Source organism: Quercus suber, unplaced genomic scaffold (assembly GCF_002906115.3).
Source record: "Quercus suber isolate HL8 unplaced genomic scaffold, Cork oak 2.0 scaffold_617, whole genome shotgun sequence".
Taxonomy (NCBI): domain Eukaryota; kingdom Viridiplantae; phylum Streptophyta; class Magnoliopsida; order Fagales; family Fagaceae; genus Quercus; species Quercus suber.
Window position 1 is genome coordinate 43329 of NW_027070060.1, and position 900 is coordinate 44228.

The window sequence follows — 900 nt, forward strand, 5'->3', positions numbered from 1 at the left end:
CAGCGTTCTTTTTTCTTTGTTTCCAGATGAGTTTGTTGTACTAGTGTTTGTGCAGCATAAACCAAAGATGCACATAAAAGTCCCAAACAGGTTCCAATGAAATTTATACATAACAAGAGCAAAGTGCATGTCAATGTTCATAAGCAAAGACAGGTACGGACACTAAAATGAGTACATTAACGTGAACATATCCCACAAGTAGCTTAGAAGTAGTAGCAAGTGGTACAAGCATAAAGAGTTGTGGGAAAAGATGATATTATCAATTGCAGCTCTTATTATATATTACCCACGCATATATATATGCCAATACTAACATGAGCCTAACTAGCTAGGCTCACTCAGTTGGAAGTTGGAGGCTTGTGCTTTGGTGGTGGCTTGTAACCCTTGGGAGGTTTGCCATCCAATGAGGACTCCTGTGCTGGAGGCTTGTGTGGTGGTTTTATAGGGCCTACTGGTTTTTCTTTGTGTGGTGGTTTTTCCTCATTAAACCCATCCAATGAGGTTGGTGGCTTGTGTTTTGGTGGTGGCTTGTATCCCTTGGGAGGTTTGCCATCCAAATTTGATTCCAGGGCGGTATCCTCCGTTGAAGGAGGCTTGTGTGGTGGTTTATGGTGGTCAGCAAGAGAGTGAGTGGTGAGAAGCACCACTGCGAGAAGCAACAATAGCAAGTGTTTGGTAGACATTTTGGGCTCTTGAAAGAAAGACATAGAATTATGGTATACAAACTTGAGAAATTTGTTCGCCGTTTATAATGGGCTTGGGCCTATGATTACACGCCACATGGCTTGTATTTGAGGAATTATAGATTTCTCTTATGATTATAGTGTCCACTTGGAAACCACTCACGTTTCTTTTTCTTTCTTTTTTTCTTTTTTTAAGATAAGGAACCCACTGAGTTGA

The 900-nt window shown here is 41.0% G+C and overlaps 1 protein-coding gene across 1 annotated transcript; it reads right to left on the reverse strand.

Moving 5' to 3' along the window:
* Positions 1 to 338: 338 nt before the first annotated feature.
* On the reverse strand, positions 339 to 683 carry LOC112009987 (early nodulin-75-like). Its single transcript, XM_024042348.2, has one exon. The coding sequence runs from the start codon at positions 681 to 683 to the stop codon at positions 339 to 341; it is 345 nt and encodes a 114-aa protein (XP_023898116.2).
* Positions 684 to 900: the final 217 nt, after the last annotated feature.

What these genes read in the sequence shown, in the direction of transcription:
- LOC112009987 (XM_024042348.2), bottom strand. Translation starts at nt 683, where the DNA reads ATGTCTACCAAACACTTGCTATTGTTGCTTCTCGCAGTGGTGCTTCTC.